The sequence below is a fragment of the Struthio camelus genome, chromosome 22 (genome assembly GCF_040807025.1).
Source record: "Struthio camelus isolate bStrCam1 chromosome 22, bStrCam1.hap1, whole genome shotgun sequence".
Classification (NCBI taxonomy): domain Eukaryota; kingdom Metazoa; phylum Chordata; class Aves; order Struthioniformes; family Struthionidae; genus Struthio; species Struthio camelus.
The window spans coordinates 6,806,492-6,824,687 of NC_090963.1; the positions used below are offsets into that span (position 1 = coordinate 6,806,492).

Here is an 18,196-nt window from a genome sequence, read left to right on the forward strand (position 1 = left end):
GCGGCCGGCGGAGGGCGCAGCGGACCGGGACCGTGGGGAGCGGGAGCGGGAGCGGGGCGATGCCGCTGCCGGTGCCGGTACCGGGTCGGCGGGCTCCGCTCCACCTGCTGCTGCTGTGGCACGCTTGGGCGCTGCCGCCGGTACCGGCGCGGGAGGCGCAAGCGGTGCTGCCCGCCCGCCTGGCCGCGCCGCCGGGGCAGCTGGCGCTGCGGCTGGCCGCTTTCGGCCGCTCCTTCGTGCTGCGCCTGCGGCCCGACGGCGCCGTCGCGGCCCCCCGCCTGCGCCTGCAGCGCCTGGGCGGCCGCCCGCGCCCGCCTGCGCCCGGCCGCGCCGCCGCCGCCGCTCCGCGCCGCCCCTGCTCCTTCTACGCGGGCGCCGTCGAGGCGCGGCCCGACGCGCCGGCCGCTTTCAGCCTCTGCGGCGGCGGCTTGCGCGGCTCTTTCCTCCTCGACGGTCAGGTCTACGCGTTGCAGCCGCTGGCGCCCGCCGCCCCCGGCCCGCCCTGGCGCCGCCCGCACCGCCTCCAGCGCCGCGCCGCCCCGCTGCCGTCGGGTCCCGGCCCCGGTCCCGGCTCGGCCGGCTCCGGGCAGCCGCCGCCCGGCCGCGCCAAACGCTTCGTGTCCGCGGCGCGCTACGTGGAGACGCTGCTGGTGGCCGACGCCTCCATGGTGCGCTTCTACGGGCGGGACGTGGAGGTAAGGGGCTGCCCGCGGCCTTCTCCGCTGCCGCGTCTCTGTGAGCCCCCCCTCCCCGCCCTTCCTCTGCTCCCACCTTTCTCCGTGCCCCCTGTTTCTCCATCCCTCACTTCTCCCCGCCTCCATCTCCCATTCGCTTTTACTCCCTTCCTTCCTTTCTCCATGCCCTTCATCCTCCCCGTTCCTCCGCTCCCACCTTTCTCCGTGCCCCCCGCCCCTCCGTTTCTCCATCCCTCACTTCTCCCTGCCTCCATCCCCCATTCCCTCTTTCTCCCTTCCTTCCTTTCTCCATGCCCTCCATCCCCTCTGTTGGCCCCATCTGTCCGTCCCCCCCTCCCCCCCATTTTCTCTATTCCCCCCCATCTCCTCCATTTCCCCTCCCCAGCCCAGCCCAGCCGTCCCCCAGGGTGCTCGCGCTGTGCCCTCTGCGCGTCCTGGCCCTGCTGCCCCCCATCCCCACCTCGTGCCTTGCCCCCGGGGCGGCAGCGCCGGCTCGGTGGGGGGCTGTCGCCCCGAGGTCCCCGAGGTACGCGGCGCGGTGGAGAGGCAGGGCACCCGCTGCCCCCCACCCCGGCACGGCGACCGCCCTGGGCCGAGCGAGAGGCCTGGGCCCCGGGCACCCCGGCAGCGCCGCCAGCCTCCCTTGCACCCCTCCCGTGCGGCTCCCGGCGGAGGCTGCCCTGCGGGTGCGGGCGATGCCTGCGGACCCTTGGCAGACCCCGTACGAAACGCAGAGAGCCCGTGCTGGGGCACGGGGAGGGGACCGTGGCGTCCCGCGTCCTCCCGCCGCAGAGGGGGTTAATGCCCGTCCGGTTGTAGGGAGAGCGCCGCGCTGCAGAGCGATGGGCTTAACTCCTTCCCGGGCAGGAGGCCCAGCCAGCTAGTAACGTTACTAGGGGCTGAGTAACGTGCCGGCCCGTGTCCCGTCCCCGTCCCTAGCCACCTGCGAGCAGCCGAGCGGCAAGCCGCTCCGGTCCCGCGCAGCCTCCTGCCCGTCTCGCCCAGCCTCTCAGGGAGGGCTCTTGCAGGGCGCATCCGTCCCCCCCCCACCTCCGCATCGCTCTTTCCCCGGGGTGTTTTCAATGCCCTCCTGCCATCCCAGCTTTCCGCCCCGGCTCCCTGCCCTCCTCTGCTGGTGGCTGAGTCCGAACGGAGGGGGCCTGGGGCAGGGGCCGCGGGGCCGGCTTCGCTGGCGGAGAGGGAGGAGACCCCGGCAAGCGCCAGCGGCGTTTGCAGCTGGGGAAACGGAGGCGCTGGGAAGGAGGTGACGCGTCCCCCGCGCGGCGGGGACGCTCCTCAGCCCCATCCCGCGCTGCTCCCCGCTTGCCGGGGCTGGCGGGTGCTGCTGCTGCTGCGGTGCCGATGGCACCTGGGGTTGATGGGACCTGGGGTTGTTGGAGAGGCGCTCGCGGGTGAAGCCACCCGGCTTCTCCGCTCCCCGACAACGCGGCGTCTTAATCCCAGCTCTGCTCAGGCGGGGCCGGGCCTGGAGCGATGCAAACCCTCGGCGCTCCCGCCGCTTTGGGCCGCTTTCCTGGGCGCTCGGGGTTTGCTTGCCAGGTCGTGCTGGCGGAAACTCAACGGGGCTCAGGCTGCAGATGAGCGGCGGGTCAGGGAGGACGCCGGGAGCTGGCTCCCTGCGGCGCTGGTATGACTGCCGGGCAGACGGGACGGGCCCCTGACGAGCCGCTCCTTGCCTGCGCGAGTCGGAGGGGGCAAATGGCCGAGGGGAGCTGCTCCGGCGCTGGAGGAGACCAGCTCCCCCGCCGGTGACCAGCGCGGTGCAGGGACACACAGGACCTCGCTGCGGCGGTGGGGAACCCCCCTGGGACGAGCGGGCTCCTTGGCAAGCCGTGCATCAGGTAGCAGAGGGCTCCCCCCTTAATTTTCAGAGAGTTTCCGGTCTCCTTCACTCATTTCCCCTCTTACTGACATCTCTTTGTCCCAAAGAGAAATATTTGCGTGTCACCTCTCAGGGTATTTCTCGATGGGAAGGGGCAGGAGGAAGCCTTAGGGAGCTCCCTGGGTGGACAGAGCCATGGCATACGTAAGGGCTCGGGCGAAAATCTCCACCAGCTCTCATGGCACCTTCAACGCTGGCCGGGTTTTTTGTTTTTTTTTTTCCAAGCACAGCAGTAAAAAAAAAAACCACCTGCTCTAGTTCTGCTTCTTTTATGCTCAGCAGAACAGGCAGAACCGCAGGTGCAGGAAGCTCCGGAGACCAAATAGCCTTCCGGCTTTCCCCTGAGCACAGAAGTTTGGTGGGCCAAGAAACGGTGGTGGCTTGCTTCCGTTGGCGAGAGCTGCAGATCTGCCGGGGAGATGCACAGGGAGCAGAAATGTTGAGTCAGAAGAAGCCGTATTTATATAGTGGTTTCTCCTCCTGTGACCACGCTTTAATTACCAGATATTTATTAAAGGTCGCGAGCCTTGTTTATAGTCCAAGTTAATGTCTTGCATAAGCTGTAACAGATCAAGCAAAAGAGAATCGCCGTGCGATGCGCTTGAGCATCGCCAGTTATAATCAATTTTACGCTGTTATTAGGGAAATTCTATCAGTGATTTATTTTTAATCAATCCAGGCCGTGGATTGAGCCATTACAGCGCAGCTGATAACCTCATTGAGGTAACAAGAGCTTAAATCTGCTTCCATTAATACTCACGTAAACGAGAAATTATTGAGTCAGCGAGGGAAGGGAAAGCGGAAGCGGGCCGGAAATCTTGGCGGTAGGCGGGTTGTTGTTCTTCTGGGCTGATTTCGGGAGACGGCGTTTGGGGGCATTGGCAGGGCAGCGCTGGGCAGTGATAGCTGTGAGCACCAGGAGGTCGTGAAGGGCTTTGCGGGACGCGATCTGCGGTGGTGACCAAGTGCCCCCTCGTGTCGTGGTGGGCGCGAACCCACCGAGACGGACACGCGAGAGTTATTCTTTGCAGTTCTCCTGCAAAGGACCCCAAAATACGTTAGAAAGCGGGGTGAGCATCCCTAACGCGACCGAGTGGGTTTCTTGCATGTGGGAAACCGAGGCAGGAGGCAATGTTAATTCTTGTGATGTCCCGAAGCATGTGCGTTTGGGCTGAGCGCCTGCAGTCCAAGCTGCATTTGAAGATGTCCTCCAAAACGCTTAGGGTATATTCGACAAGACACCTAAAGCAACGGGCGGGTATAAAAAGTGGCCGGAGCATCCTCCGCCAGCTGGCGGCGGAGCCGGATTCCCGCGACAGCCCCCTTTCGTTAGGGATCTCTCCGGTCTTTGGATAAATCAGTTTGCAACCCTCCCTCTGCAAAGGCGGCGGCTAGGATCCCGCCTTCCCTTTCCCCTGGGCCGTGGAAACGAGGAGCGGGTAATCCCGGACTGCAAGGCCTGGCGCTCGGAGGAGATGACTGAAGACCGCAGCAAACTCGGATCGGTCCCGTTCAGCTGGGGTTCCTGCCCCGGCTGCTGCGGCTTTTCCAGGGAGGTTGATGAGGTTGCAATCCCGCCCTCCCCTGCCTCAGTTTCCCCTGCCCCGCAGCGGGTGCACTCGCTTCCTTTGCAAGGAAGCCCGAGCCAGCCCCAAACGTGCAACCAGGAGGGGAAAAGGCGGGAGGCGGCCGGGGGCCGAGGCATCGCTTCGGGGAAAAGAGAGGCAGGCCGAGATGTGTTTTTTCGCCAGTTGTTTTTCAAGCTGGGCAGCCCTCGCCTGTGACCCCGTGTTTTCTTCCTCCCATCTGTTTGCGCTGCAGAAAATCTCGGCGCTTGTTTTCCCCCTGCGGAAACGCTGGCTTCTCGGGAGAAAGGGAAAAAATAATAATAATAATTAAAAAGAAAAAAAAAATCCCGGCAACAAACAAGCCCAGCGAGCGAACCTGCAGTCCGGTCGAGCAAAGCAGCTGCCCAGCCATCAATCTGCGCGTGGGTTTTCCCACGGCCGCGAGCTCGGGGAGCGGGTGCAGAGGAGGGCCGGTCGCTCCGGGTGCCGGGTGCGTCCTTCGGCCCCGGGTGGATCCTGAGGACCAGCCCTGCGATATTAAATCACTGTGTGCATACCACAATAATAGTTAGCGTCTGTCCGCGCAATTCCTCTCCCTTTGCGGGAGAGAGAGGGGGGGAAAAACCCCACAGCAACGGTTTGGGGCTCTCTGCAGACTTCACCTTCCGAGTGGGTCCCGTGGAGAAGAACGTAAGTAGAGATTTTGCAAGAATCTTTATCAGAAAGTGACGTCCTTCAACGCTGCCGAGCTAAAAGTAATCACTTCAGTTCCCTGGGCTCTGATATTGTTTTTTTAATCCTTGCTAGCCCTCCTCGCCGCGTGCGCTATTTGCTGCTGGTGGTCTCGTGAGCACCAGGCGGCTGCCCGGTTAGAGGCTGTGTGGTCTCCTCCACGAGCAGATCCTGGAGCAGACCTGGACAAAGAGTTTCCTCCTTGCAAAAGCCCGTTTGCTTTGTAGTTCACCTGAGCAGGGCTTCTCCCTCCGCCCCAAGCGCAGGAGTGGGAGCGATGCTGGCGGTAGGGCGCAACAGCAGTCACGCTTGCGGGAACACGGTCTGTATCTCTTGCGCTCGAGCGAGGCCGCAAAGTGCAATTTGTCCGGGAGGGGAGAAGCCGCTCTCCCATCCCCGGTACCGGTTGTGTAATAACTGCATTTCTTTCCCGTGACGCCGAGTCCGTGCGCCGGGGCCAAGCCGAGAAGGAATTTCGATGCTCTGATAAGGTGTTTCCGTCAGCCTAAATGTTGCTGGAGCATCTGTCGCGGGAAGCGATCTCCGGGTCTCCCCGTCTGGACCCTGCACATGTCCTTGCTCTGCGGGTGGCCAGATACCCATCCGCGTGGATGTACCGGAGGCGAGCGTGGCCCTGGGCGCGTGGAGCAAGGTGGCTTTCCCGCGTTGCCCGGCCCTCTCTCTCCTTCCAGAATCACGTCCTGACGCTGATGTCCATGGCCGCTCGCATCTACAAGCACCCCAGCCTGAAGAACGCCGTCAACTTGGTGGTGGTGAAGGTGCTGATCGTGGAGGACGAGGCGGCGGGGCCGGAGGTGTCCGATAACGGTGGCCTCACCCTGCGCAACTTCTGCAACTGGCAGCAGAAGTTCAACCCTCCGAGCGACCGGCACCCCGAGCACTACGACACCGCCATCCTGCTGACGAGACAGGTCCGAAGCCCTGTGGGCAGGGGGTGGGGGGCAGAGGGGCATCACAGCTGTCCCCTGCCTGGTCTTCCTCCGTAGGGAGGAAGAGGAGCGGGTCCCCGTTGAGTAAAGGATGGCGCTCGCAGGTGGCGTAGGCAGATGGGGGGGGTTATTGCTGGGGCACAGTGAGAGGCAGTGATTTGCGCAGCGGAGCGGGCGACCTGGCGGGACTCCAACGTCCTTCTGCCCCCGGGAAATATTTTCTGTCTGGTCCCAGTAACAGCAGCGTTAAGGTCAGGGAGGGGACGAGACCGGGATGGAGCACAGCAGCGAGATTCAGAAAGGCCAGAAAGCAGGGGCGAGTTAGGAAATGAGAGGCTGTGACCGCCCGGCCCGGCTTCAGCCCGCGTTGGCGCCGCTCTCCGACAGGACTTCTGCGGGCACCAGAGCTGCGACACGCTGGGAGTGGCGGATATCGGCACCATGTGCGACCGCAACAAAAGCTGCTCGGTGATCGAAGACGAGGGCCTGCAGGCAGCCTACACCCTGGCTCACGAACTGGGTAATGCCCTCGCGGCCCCGGGGGCGGTCGCCCCGCCGGGGAACGTAGCGCCTTGCCCACAAGGTCGGCGGCAGCCCTGGCGGGGGGCCGGCCGGCTGGTTAATGCGGACGGGGGCGATGAGCTTAGAAGTGCCTCCGCTGGTCTAAATCAGTGCACTTGTCTGATTTAACTACACTGGGATGAGCTAGCTAAAGCGTGGGTGCAGGAACATCTCCCCCCCACCTTTTCTTTGCTGCTCGTAGCGATCTAGTACCTAAGTTGGGCTGGTTTGTCCTACATAGCCGGCCGTACCAGTGAGATACGGTAAGCGAGCACCTTTATTTTAATCGCTTCTGATGCGTCGAAACAAGTAGTGTTTGCAGCCGTGGGAAACGTCCGATAAATTAGAGAGACCCCCAGCGCAACGTGCAGCAGAGCAGGGGCCGGGGGAAGCGCTGACGCCTGCCTCCAAGCCCGAGCTGGGTTTCGAAGCCGAGACGCCGCCTGGGCGCCTCCACGTCTTGGCCCGCGCTCCTCGGTCGCATCACCCGGTGGGGAGGGCGCGCCGTCCCGCCGGCGGCGGAGGCGCCCGGCTCGCTGACGCCCTCTCGCCTCCCAGGGCACGTCCTCAGCATGCCCCACGACGACTCCAAGACGTGCGAGCGCCTCTTCGGGCCCCTCGGCAAGCACCACGTGATGGCACCTCTTTTCGTCCGCCTGAACAAGACGCAGCCGTGGTCGCCCTGCAGCGCCATGTACCTCACCGACTTCCTGGACGGGGGGCACGGTGAGGCTCTTGGCAAACCCGCGAGCAGTGGCCGGCGGCGCCGCGGACGTTTCGGGTGCCCCCCGGCCTTGTCGCGATGAGCCGTGCCTCGATGCTTTCGCGGCCCTCACCCTTTGCATTTTTCCACCCCCTTGCTCAGGAGACTGTTTGCTGGACGCCCCGGCTCAAGCCTTGACCCTACCCACCGAACTGCCCGGCCGGGGGTCTCTCTACACCCTGGACCGGCAATGCCAGCAGATTTTCGGCGAGCCGTTCCAGCACTGCCCCAACACCACCGAGGAGGACGTGTGCGCGCAGCTGTGGTGCCGCGCGGGCGCCGGCGAGCCCCTCTGCCACACCAAGAACGGCAGCCTGCCCTGGGCCGACGGCAGCCCTTGCGCGGGCGGCGGGCTGTGCTGGGACGGCGGCTGCCTGCCGCCCGCCGCCCTGCAGCCCCAGGTAGGAGACCCCCGGGGCCGAGACGGCTTCCTTGGGATCAGGAGGGCGCGTCGTCTTTGAGCGTCGGTCGAACGCACGGCCGTTGCGGTCGGCAAAGCGCTTAAACCCGAGCTTGGGGTTTTTTTTTGGTTTGTTTTCCCCCCAAACGGACGCGTGCCGGCCAACAGCGCTTAGAGGCAAGCCGGCGCCGAAGGGCGTTCGCCGGCCCGGGGCCGTTTGGGCGGCGCTCCGTTCGGCGCCTCTCGCAGCGGCGCGTGTGACCCTCTTGCAGGCGGCGGCGGACGGAGCCTGGGGCGCCTGGAGCCCCTGGGGCGCCTGCTCGCGGACGTGCGGCGGCGGCGTGCGGTTCTCCTACCGCCACTGCGACAGCCCCAAGCCCCGGCACGGCGGCCGCTACTGCGAGGGCCAGCGCGCCAGGTACCAGTCGTGCCGCACCGAGGAGTGCCCCCCGGCCGGTAAGTCCTCCCTAGCCGGCCCCTGCGCAAACCGAAAAAAGGTCTCCCAAAGCGGTTGCTGCCGATTGCTCCGTTGTGCCGCGGAGAGTTTCGTTTTGGCCGCTGCCCTCGGCTCGCTCGCGCGCGCCCGGGCGGCGGCAGCAGCAATCAATCCCTCCCGGCTTCTGCGGCCGTCCCGGGGGGGGTCCCGTGGCGTCACGTTTGACCTTCCCTTTCAGGCAAGAGCTTTAGGGAGCAGCAGTGTGAGAAGTACAATAACTACAATTTCACGGACCTGGATGGGAATCGCCTCGAATGGGTCCCCAAGTATGCCGGCGTGTCGCCCCGAGATCGGTGCAAGCTCTTCTGCCGGGCCAGGGGGAGGAGCGAATTCAAAGTCTTTGAGGCCAAAGTAAGACACGGCGCGACGATAACTGCTAGCGCCCGTCCTTACCGTGCTGAAACGGGGCCCGCGCGCAGCCCCCGCTGCCGTTGCTCCTCCTCGTCTGCTCTTTCTCAGGTGATCGACGGGACGCTGTGCGGACCCGAGACCCTCTCCATCTGCGTCCACGGCCAGTGCATCAAGGCTGGTTGCGATCACGTCATCGGGTCCTCCAAGAAGCTGGACAAGTGCGGCGTGTGCGGCGGCAACGGCTCGACTTGCAGGAAAATATCCGGCTCGCTCAACCGATCCAAGTAAGGGCCCCCGGGGGGGAGCCGGTCCGCCGAGGTGGGGTGGAGGGGCAGTGCAGACAGGCAGCATCGTAGGAAGGAAGCAGAGAGACGCATTTGTTCCTCTTGAGGAGGTGATCGGAAAAGCTGCTTTAACTACCCAGAGATCCTGACCCAGCAACATCTGGCGGGGAGCGTTTGCTCACTCGCTCCCTTGCAGCCAGCCCAGGAATGCCGCACAGATGTTCACAAAAGCCCGGCTTCTGCGTAAGCGCTTCCTACACTCACTGCCGAGGAGACACGAACGAGCCCGGGCTTATCAAAGAGCAGAGCCGGCGTTCGCGCATCTGGCCGATAGGCTCCCCGCGCGGCTCCTCGGCAGCCCCGGCCCTTCCCCGGCCCTGCTTTCCATCGGGGCGCCCGCGCTGGTTTGGTGCGCCTCCCTAGATGGAGCAGCGTTCGCTCTGCAGGAGCAACGGAGCGCCAGCTCCTGAAGATGTAATGATGCACAAGGGGGAACTCCCTTCTCCTTCGCCTTCCTGCTTTTGCAAGCGTTTTCAAAGTGCTAGACCAGGAATATTAGGAAGCCTGAGCCTCCTAGGCTACGTAAAGCCCGTTTCCTCCCTACGCCCAAGGCGTTGAAGCCAGACCCCCGCCAGGAGCTGCAGGCGCAGACTTATTTACAGCGCCCCGTTCCAGCAGAGCTCTGCTGCCCGCCGTGCAGTCGCGGCCATGCAAACGCGCTCCAGCCGGGGGGGCCTCGCGACGGCCTTATCGCTTCCCCACCCTCCGCGGGGCTTAAGCGGAGTTTATTTCTGGGCAATTTTATGTAAGCCAAGGAGAACTCATTTCCTAAAATAATAGTTGGTGCTGACACTGGCAACGTGCTCCGGGTGCTGCTGGTTGCAAGTAAATCTGCCGCCCTGGGGAGCTGACAACATGGATTTCACCCCGGCGCAGCGAGCCTGCTTGACATATATTCAAGGGCTGACGTGGGATATAAATCATGCAGTAACTTCTCCCTGGCCCGGAGCTCGGGGGTGCGTTGAGTCCTGGGGCACGGGCTTAGAGGCAGCCATCTCCGTGGCTTTGTCAAAGAGCTGGAGTTAAAGCGTCCCGCGGAGGCTTTCGTTGAACAGATAGTAACAAAAGCCCGACGCATCCAATTCCATGCGGCGAGGTGACTCACGCAGTCAAATTAGATTTCCTAAGTGGTTTCCTTCCAGGGAGCCAGATGAATGGAGCTTCCATTCTCCTACGAATTGTTTGTGGTTGACTAAAGAGAGATTAACGTGGTGGCTAGAGCCAAGAGGAGATCCCATTAAGATCAGGGTTAGGGAGGCCAGGGCGCCTGAGAGCAGAGTGTGACCCTAAGGCTTTGTTCCAGAATAGTCTGAGCGTCGTTACCAACCGCAGCGCCGACCTTGGGAACGCGTGTAAAACGCTCCGGCCGGCCGCAGGGTGCGGGATGCCAGGGTGGCGTTTTATCATAGCTAGGAGTTAATTACTAGTCCACGTCCGGCGCTGACGCCGGGCCCCACGCCGCGCGACGAGACGCAGCCGCCGAGGCGCGCGGACCGGGGCTCGGATCGAGCGCCCGCGCTGCCGGCCCGGGGGCCGCCCCGCTCCGGGGTCGTGCCGTTCATAAAGGGCATTGTGCTCTGCACCCTCAAAGCAGCAGCTCTTCAGCATGGTTAGGGGGGCTACAAAAGCCTGCGGAAGAGGAGGTAACGGGCGCAGAGATGCCTGCCTGTGCCTGGCGATGCTCTTGCAGCCTTAGTTCTTGAGGTGCTATCGAGCTGGCCGAGTAGACGTCAGGTCTGTTAACTCCTTCACCACTGATCCGTTTTTAGCCGCGGCATCTGGCCAATACACTCTTCCTCCCGGCCTACGATGTCAGCCGCCCCCTGACTCCCTCACGTCTAGCTGTTTGAACCTTCAGCCTCCTCGGGGGCAAAGTCAGCGGGCAGAGCTAGGCTTTTCGTACAAAACACTTCAGCTGTGTCAAAAGGCAAGGGGTAAGGGCAAAGTAGCTGGGATTTCCTAGCAAGGGCAATAACTGCGGGGCTGTCGGTTTGGTTGCGGTGCTCGTTTCTGGATGCGATTCAGCAGAGTCTCCCAGTTTAACACAGCTGCAGCATTTCCAGCTCTTGAACGCTCTGGGATCCACAGAGATGGCTTCAGAGCCGCGATCCCGTTTGCCCCAGGCAACGTGTTGTCCCGTGCGCGAGTCTCTTCTTAGTAAGTCCAGGGAGACAACTGTGTCTCTTTGCCCCCTGCAGATACGGCTACAATGACATCGTCACGATCCCTGCTGGAGCAACCAACATCGACATCAAGCAGCGCAGCCACCGCGGGGTCCGTCACGACGGGAATTACCTGGCTCTGAGGACTCTGGAGGGCAGGTACCTGCTGAACGGAGACTTTGCCATCTCAGCCATGGAGCAGGACATCCTCATAAAGGGAACCATCCTGAAATACAGCGGCTCCATGACGACCCTGGAGAGGCTCCAGAGCTTCCAGCAGCTTCCTGAACCCCTCACGGTCCAGCTGCTGACCATCGCCAGCGAGGTCTTCCCACCAAAAGTCAAGTACACCTTCTTCATCCCCAAGGACGTGCCCTTCAGCAAGGAGAAGGGCAAAGAGAAGAAGTCGGCCAACGTCATCCGGCCGATGCTGACCTCGCAGTGGGTCCTGGGCGACTGGTCCGAGTGCTCCAAGACGTGCGGCTCCGGCTGGCAGAGGCGGACGGTGGACTGCCGGGACGTCGAGGGCCAAGCCTCGTCCACCTGCGACAGAGCCCTGAAGCCCGAGGACATCAAGGCCTGCGGAGACTTCCCCTGCCCGCTGTGGCGGCTGGGCCCGTGGTCCCCGTGCTCCCAGACCTGCGGCGAGGGCGTGCGGACGCGCGGCGCCTCCTGCATCGACTACGCGGGGCAGATCGTAGCCCCGGAGAAGTGCGGCCACCCGGCGCCGGCGGCGGCCACCGCAGCCTGCGTGCTGCGAGAGTGCTGAGCCGCGGCGGGGACGGCCGCCACCGAGCCGCGGGACGTAGGCAGCGCCGGACTCGGCGAGCCGAGCGGGACGTAGGCGTGACGGCGAACGCCCGCTAACGGACCCGAGCCGGCCGCCGGCCCGCTCGAAAGACGAACGGGCGTGAAAGAATGAGCGCTCTCCAGTGGTTCGTCCCCACCCCATAGACATCTACCTCAAAGCGGGGAACGACAGCGTCAAAGCGCGGAGGAATCACTTGCTTTCTCATCCTTTCTTCCTTTCTTTCCGACCGGCTGGTAGCAGGCAAATTTTAATTTAAGGGGAAAAAGAAGCCTATGTAGAGGCTGTTTGCAAAGCGGGTGACCCCAGTCTCAACGGCGGGCACCAGCCCCCTTCCTCAGCCCGCCCTGGAGGCTTGCTGGCCGCCTTGCCCTCCGGCGCTGGACCAAGGCCCCGTCCTGCCGCCGGCGGACCTCCCGCTTGGTTCGGTAGGAGCTCCGTCTTGGACGGAGACTAAAATTTGGCCGGTGCAGTGGGGTTTGCTAGCGGGGAGGGGGGCTTTTGCCTCAAAACGTGGAGCTGGCTTTCCGATCCCTCCGTCCCAGCGGCAGGTCGAGGAGGTCTGGCTTGGGGGATCCGGTTCAGGACGCGATAACATCTGGATCTGTTTGCGAAAGCCGGAGAGCTTGGATCAGCTCGCGGTCCCCTCTGCCCAACGGTGTGGGTGTCTTTGAGAGCGAGGCGCGATTTATCAGCTGTGGTTTTTAGTTTCCGAGATAACTTGCTAATTTGGCCCGAGGCAGGAATGAGCCGAGGGCCGGCTCCTGGCCGGCGTTAGGCAGGAAGTCAGGCTAGATGACCTTAGCGGTTCCTGCTGGATTTATAATCTACGATGCTACGCGTCTCCCGACTCCAAACATCCCCAGATGCTGAAATCCGGTTAGGGCTGCCCCGATTTTCACTCCGCCGAGCAGGTTCGCTGGAAACTCAGGGCAGTCGAGAGAGTTGACGCCAGCCGTGCGTGTGCATCCGCCAGCCCTGCCCGTCTTCCTGGTGCCCTTCTTCACAGCCGCCGAGGAGAAGGGAGAAGTCGTCCCCTGAGACGGAGGGGTCAGAGCAGATCAGCCGTTTCTCAAGTCGCCAGCCCACCAGGGATGCTTGCTCCCCGTGCCGCGATTTCCCCCGCCGTCGGACGGAGGATCGCTATAGCCGGCCTGGTTTGCAAGGATGCCGGGAGGATTCGTTCAAGCTTCTGCAGCGCTTTGGCCGTGAAACGCTCTACGGCCTTGGAGTCGCCGTACCCGGTTCCCCGCCTGGGGTGGACGCTTGGGTGCGCGAGCGTTTCCTTGCCCGTAGCCGTCCTCCTTGGCTTGCAATCCGCCGCGTATTTATTTTATCACCTGCGGTTGTAGGTTTTGAGACAAGTTGCTAGTTTGGCTTGGCGCAGGAGCGAGCCGAGGGCAGGCTCCTGGCCGGCGGCAGGCAGGAAGTCGGGCTCGATGACCGTCGGGCTTCCGGCCGGATTTATCACCTGCGGCGCTACGAAATCTCCGACCGCGGCCGGTACTCGCCACGGCTCGGCGCCTTCGCTTCGGTCTGGTTTCCCAGCGCTCGGGGAAGATGCTCCGAGGCGTACGCGAAGATGCTCAGATGGGGGCTTTGGCTCGAGACCTACTTGAGCGATTCTGGGCTGGAAGGTCTAAAACGCCGTCTCGCCGGGCTGGAGCTCTTCATCGCCGGCAGGGAACAGCCAGGCTCCTTCTTCCCAGCCCAGACGCTGTCTGGCCCCGGCGCAGATGGCTGCCTCGTCGCTGAACTTTCCCCCTTCGGAGCAAACGTCCTTTCGCTGTACGTGTGTTGGCAGCCGCCGGCGTCTTGGGAGCGCGGGTGGAATTTGCACGTGTTTTCGTCCCGGCCGGCTTCTCCCCGTCGCCGCGGGAAAGGAGAGCGTCGCCGGCGGCTCCCCGCACCTCGGGGCAGCCGGAGGAAGCGTTTCCTCTCCGGCGATGTAACTAGCCCCCGTGTTTTGGGGGGGGGAGGCACAGGGCTGCGGGAAACGGGGCAGAGCCGCTGTTTCGGGCTTCGCGCTGCCCGTGGAAACGCGTGGCCGTCGCGCCGGTGGAAGTCAAAGCGGTTCTCTATTAGGATGTATATATATATATATGCGTGTATATACGTTTCCCTTCAGTGAAGGATTGTAGCGACAGTACTGAGCCTCTTGTGTTAGGTATTTATTATAAATTTCTCTTTTGTTTTGTACGGTAGCTGTCTGGGAAGGAGAGGGGGGGGACCCCAAAAAAAGGGAGGGGAAGCCTTGCTGGGCCCGCAGCCGCGCGGTTACGGCACGGGTGCCCCCCTGCTCTTCTTCGCGGTGCCGTTTCCCACGCGGCTTCGCAAGCAGAGCTGAACGCCGCAGAAATAAGCTTCGGACATGCGTTTCTACCGGGGCGGCGGCGGGTTGGGGGGGGGGGATACGGTTTTTCCTGTTTTATCCTTTTCTTCGTATTTCGCTCTTTTGGTTTTGAGTTTGGAAACGTCTGTCTGTGCCTCTGCCTTTACCTCTTCAATAAAGGACATCCTGCCTGTTAGGCTTTCCTTTATTTTTTTTTTTGGGGGGGGGGATTTGTTCCTATTTGCGCTCCTGCGTGGCGGCGTTCGGCCGGCGCGGGCGCGCGCTACCCGGCGCAGGCGGTTTTCGGAGCCCCGTTGGCGGGAGCGGGCGCCTCGCTGCCAGGAAATTCGGAGGTCCCCGTCCGCAGGCAGCTCCTCCTGCCCCTTGCTGGTCTTCAGCTCCCGAAGGAGGCAGCCGGCCCCTTCCCCTTTTCCCCCTGCCCCTCCGCCAACCTGCCTTTCTGGTTGCCGTTCGTTGCTGGCCTCGGGTTTACGCGCTGAAACCGTTGCCGGTTTGGCGCTGGGGAGCTGCAGACGGCGCCGGAGGTTGCGGAGCAGGAACGGGTAGGGAAAGGCCACCAGGTAATCGCGGCCGAGCGCCGTTGCAATTTGACCTTTCAGACGTTAAAAAAATAGCGATAATAAAAAAAAAAAACAAACTCATGCACAGTGGCATAAGAAAATGAGCCTTAGTGGTGCTTCGCCGTCACCTTTTCTATTCGGGCATCCGAGCGCGGGCAGAGAGATGCATTTCATTTATTTGCCAGCGCCCGGCTCCCCTGCCGTGCGTTCGGGGGCAGGACCCGTTCCCTCTCTCAGCTGCGTTTTGCAAAACGTGCCAAGCCGCGCTCCGCTCGTGAAACGCCCGCTCCTCGTCCCGCTCGTCGCCCGGGCAGCAGCCTGCCGGCACGGCCGCTGCAGCCGTGAATTTAGCCTCGTTCCTCGTGGAGACGCCTTCCCCGACGCCGTCCGGAGCATCCTTCTCCTGCAGGCATCCTCCGCTCGGCTGCCACCTCCTTGGCGGTGCGGCGGCTCCTGGAGGGCAGGGGCGCGGGGGGGCCTCTCCTCTGCCCGCGCCGCTCCTGCGCCTGGCGTTATCCGCGCACAACGGCTCACTCGCTTAAAACGTAATTAAAAAAAAAAAGATTTTTCGGCACCGTGCAATTTTATAGATGTAGAGAACTGCATTGACGCGAGTAAGGCATCCGGACGGCTCCGGCGCTGATGCAACGCCGGACGAAGCGAGAGAAGAAGGGAGAAGCGGCCGGCCCCGTCCCGGAGGCGGCTGTCGGCCCAGGGTTTCTGCGATCAGCGCTGCGAGCGCCGCCTCTTATTTTGTTTATTTATTTTTTGGCCTCTGTTGCAGGGAGCGGCATGCCGTTTTCCAAGGCCTGGTATAAATTTTTTACTGATGATTACCATTTCCAGGCTGTGGCCTTTCAATGTGTTCCCTGCTTCAATTTATTGAGCATTTATTGCAAAAAAAAAAAAAAACAAACAAGAAAAAACCAGCAGGCGGTTGCACGAATCGAGTGAAATGCAGTCGCGCTTGCCCTGGGTTCGCGCAGATTTGGCCCGACGTGTAGGGGTGGATTGACGCCGGGCTCCTGAGCTCTCAGTTTGCTCGGGCTGGACGAAGGCTGCGGGGTTTGCAGCCGCAGGCGCCTTCGCCTCGGCCGGGCCGACGCGTCAGCCCGGACCGAACGCGCCGCTGCCGAAGCAGCCCGCGCTCCGCGGCCCAACGCCGCCTTTCCGCGTCGCCCGTCGCCCCCGGGGCGCGCAGGGAAAGTCGCGGCGCGTTGCATTTGGGGCCTTAGCAGGTCTGTCGAAAGCGAGTTTCCTGCTGCAGAGCCGCGGGGCATTTCCTCAGGGCAGGGACGGCGGGCGGGAGGCGTTTCTTCGCCGCTGCGGCTGGGGAGGACGAGCCGCGGTTGGGGAGGATTTTGGAGCGTGCTTGCACATCAGGAAAACCTCTGAGCCCGGGGGGGGGGGGTCCCCAGGCCCCTGCTGGGGGGGGATATGTGCAGCAGAGCGGCCTGGCCCAGGGGGGTGCATGCAGCGGGGGTGAGCTCTGTGCACCACCTTGGGGGGAGTCATGCATGGGATTGCCCCCCCACCCCGGGCGCCGAGGGGGAAGCATGCACTGCACTGCCCCATGGGCATCACCCCAGGCCCCGGATGGGTGCATGCACTGGAGTGCTCTGGGCCCTGGGGTGGGGGGTGCATGCAGCAGAGCGCCCGTGTACGCTGTCCCAGGGCTCAGGGGACTGCATGTACCAGAGCGCTCGGTGTGCACGGTCCTGGGCCCGGGGGGATGCATGCAGCAGAGCACCCCATGTGCACCACCCTAGGGGGATGCATGCACCAGAGTGCCTCGTGTGCACTGTCCTGGGCCCAGGGGGGGAATGCATGCACCCTAGTGCTGCATGTGCACCATCCTAGGGGGGATGCACCAGAGCACCCCCATGTACCAGAGCACCCCGTGTGCACGGTCCTGGGCCTGGGGCAATGCATGCACTGGATCATCCCGTGTGCACCACCCTAGGGGGGGTGCGTGCGGCGGAGCACCTCGTGTGCACTGTCCTGGGTCCAAGATGGGTGCATGCGGTGGAGCGCCCTGTGTGCACCATCCTAGGGGGGTACATGCACCAGAACGCCCTGTGTGCGCTGTCCCAGGACGGGGGTGATGTATGCACCAAGCGCCCCGTGTGCACTGTCCTGGGCCCAGGGGGGCAATGCATGCACCCTAGTGCATACACCATCCTAGGGGCTACATGTACCAGAGCACTCTGTGTGCCTGGTCCTGGTCCTGGGGCAATGCATGCACTGGAGCGCCCCGTGTGCACCCTCCTAGGGGGGTGCATGCACCAGAGTGCCTCATGCTCGGTCATGGGTCCAAGACGGGTGCATGCACCAGAGCGCCCTGTGCGCTCAGTCCTGGGCCCAGGGGGGTGATGCATGCAGCAGAGCACCCCGTGTGCACCACCCTAGGGGCTATATGCACCAGAGTGCTCCGTGTGCACAGTCCTGGGCCCGGGGGGCTGCATGCACTGGAGTGCACCCTAGGGAGGTACATGCACTGGAACGCCCTGTGTGCACTGTCCTAGGATGGGGGTGATGCATGCACCAGAGCACCCTGTGTGCACTGTCCTGGACGCAGGGGGGGCAATACATGCACTGGAGCACCCCGTGTACACCATCCTAAGGGGGGTGCATGTACCAGAGCACTCCGTGTGCACTGTCCTGGGTCCAAGATGGGTGCATGCACCAGAGCACCCTGTGTGCACCATCCTAGGGGCTGCATGTACCGGAGCGCCCTGTGTGCTGGGTCCTGGGCCCAGGGGGGTGATGCAGGCACTGGAGCGCCCTGGGTGCACCACCCTAGCGGGGTACATGCACCAGAGTGCCCCGTGTGCACAGTCCTGGGCCCAGGGGGCTGCATGCACTGGAGCGCTGCATGTGCACCATCCTAGGGGGGTACATGCACCAGAATGCCCTGTGCGCGCTGTCCTAGGACCGGGGTGATGCATGCACTAGAGCGCCCCGTGTGCACTGTCCTGGGCCTGGGGCAATGCATGCACTGGAGTGGTGCCCCCTGTGCACCATCCTAGCGGCTACATGTACCAGAGCGCCTCGTGCTCGGTCATGGTCCCGGGGTGTTGCATGCACCGGAGCGGTGCATGTGCACCACCCTAGGGGGGGTGCATGCACCAGAGCGCCCTGTGTGCTCAGTCCTGGGCCCGGGGGGGGGGGCGATGCCTGCAGCGGAGCACCCCGTGTGCACCACCCTAGGGGCTGTATGCACCAGAGTGCCCCGTGTGCACGGAGCTGGGCCCGGGGGGGGGCTGCATGCACCGGAGCGCCCGGTGTGCACTGCCCGGTTGGCGGGAGGCGCGCGCCCCGGGCCGCCCCGCGTGCAGCGCGCGCGCGCGCGCCGGGTGCCAGCGGCCCCCCTCGCGCGCGCCCCGGCCCCCTCCCTCCCCCCCCCCACCCCGCGGCGGCGGCGGCGGCGGCGGCGGCGCACTGCGCATGCGGGCGCCGCGGCGGCCCCGCCCTCCCCGCCACCCGCCCCGCCCCGCGCCGCCGCCGCCACCGCCGCCGCCGCCGCCGCCGCCGCCGCGGTGCATTGTGG

The 18,196-nt window shown here is 63.8% G+C and overlaps 1 protein-coding gene across 1 annotated transcript; it reads left to right on the plus strand.

The window, feature by feature from the left end:
- Window positions 1–59: 59 nt before the first annotated feature.
- Window positions 60–14,261, plus strand: ADAMTS8 (ADAM metallopeptidase with thrombospondin type 1 motif 8). The gene is made up of 9 exons (XM_068916450.1): window positions 60–695; window positions 5,591–5,830; window positions 6,236–6,368; window positions 6,968–7,135; window positions 7,275–7,573; window positions 7,845–8,028; window positions 8,247–8,419; window positions 8,528–8,703; window positions 10,962–14,261. Exons 1-9 carry the CDS (start codon window positions 60–62, stop codon window positions 11,692–11,694), a joined length of 2,742 nt encoding a protein of 913 aa, XP_068772551.1. The 3' UTR covers window positions 11,695–14,261.
- Window positions 14,262–18,196: the final 3,935 nt, after the last annotated feature.